Source organism: Rhagoletis zephyria, unplaced genomic scaffold, assembly GCF_001687245.7.
Source record: "Rhagoletis zephyria isolate East Lansing unplaced genomic scaffold, Rhagoletis_zephyria_1.1 Rzeph_scaffold_47562, whole genome shotgun sequence".
Classification (NCBI taxonomy): Eukaryota; Metazoa; Arthropoda; class Insecta; order Diptera; family Tephritidae; genus Rhagoletis; species Rhagoletis zephyria.
The window spans coordinates 1-936 of NW_016204617.1; the positions used below are offsets into that span (position 1 = coordinate 1).

The window sequence follows — 936 nt, forward strand, 5'->3', positions numbered from 1 at the left end:
ACTGATTTTGTAAGCAAACTTTAAAAAATATTGTTAAAATTATATGTTTATAATTAAAAATGTTTTTTAATTTGTTTTAGTCAGAAGAAGAGTATTCTTTTTTAAATGAAGGCAAATTGTCTATTACAAGCAACAACTCAAACCCTGAACCCATTGCGCCGTTCACTGCTGATTTCACCAGTTTTCCTAAGGAGCTTAATTATTTTAAATTCTTTGGACCTGCTGAGAATCAAGGTTAACATAACTTTTTTAAAACTTTTAATAAATATACTTTTTCGCTTTTACAGCTTACTGGTATTTTCTAGGACTTATTAAAAGGAACTGTGGCAGTTGCTGGGCATTTGCCGCTGCTGGCGTCGTGGAGGGCGTTTACAGTTGGAAAACTGGTCACCGGAAAGGTGTGAGCCTTGCCAAACAGGAGCTGGTCGACTGTGCCCACGAAAAGTACGGATACGCCGGATGTGATGGTTGCAATGGGTGTCGGGGTGATGAGGCACTAGAGTACATACGCCAGAATGGAATTGCCCTCACTGAAAGTTATCCGTACTACGCCGAACTAGGCACTAAGTGTCTCCGCTCATCAGTGAAGCGGTTTATTCGCCCAGGAGCATTTGAAGTATGCCAGCTGCCAGCGGATTCTAATGCCGAAAAGGTGAAAAGTGCTCTAAAGGAATACGGCCCTCTTTATATAGAAATTGTAGCGGGTGAAAATGAGTTTAAAAATTACGACAAAAAAGTGTTTATTAAATCTTCAGTTTCTCAAAGATAAAAAACTAAGCTTATCAATCATGCAACAGTGTTGATTGGGTATGGAACTTCGTCAATCGATGGTAAATCCTACTGGATTATCCGTAACAGTTATGGATCGAGTATGAGATAATTTAATTGTAAAACTATTTTAAATTTACAAATGTTATTTTATTCAATCAGGTTGGG

The 936-nt window shown here is 37.8% G+C and overlaps 1 protein-coding gene across 1 annotated transcript; it reads left to right on the top strand.

Annotated features, from left to right (window-relative positions):
- Nucleotides 1–80: 80 nt before the first annotated feature.
- LOC108355599 (cathepsin L1-like) lies at nucleotides 81–652 on the top strand (the record flags this gene model as incomplete). The annotated part of the gene is made up of 2 exons (XM_017606753.1): nucleotides 81–234; nucleotides 288–652. Coding segments are annotated over 2 exons (519 nt in total), but the record flags the coding sequence as incomplete, so codon positions are not given.
- Between the last annotated feature and the right edge of the window lie 284 nt (nucleotides 653–936).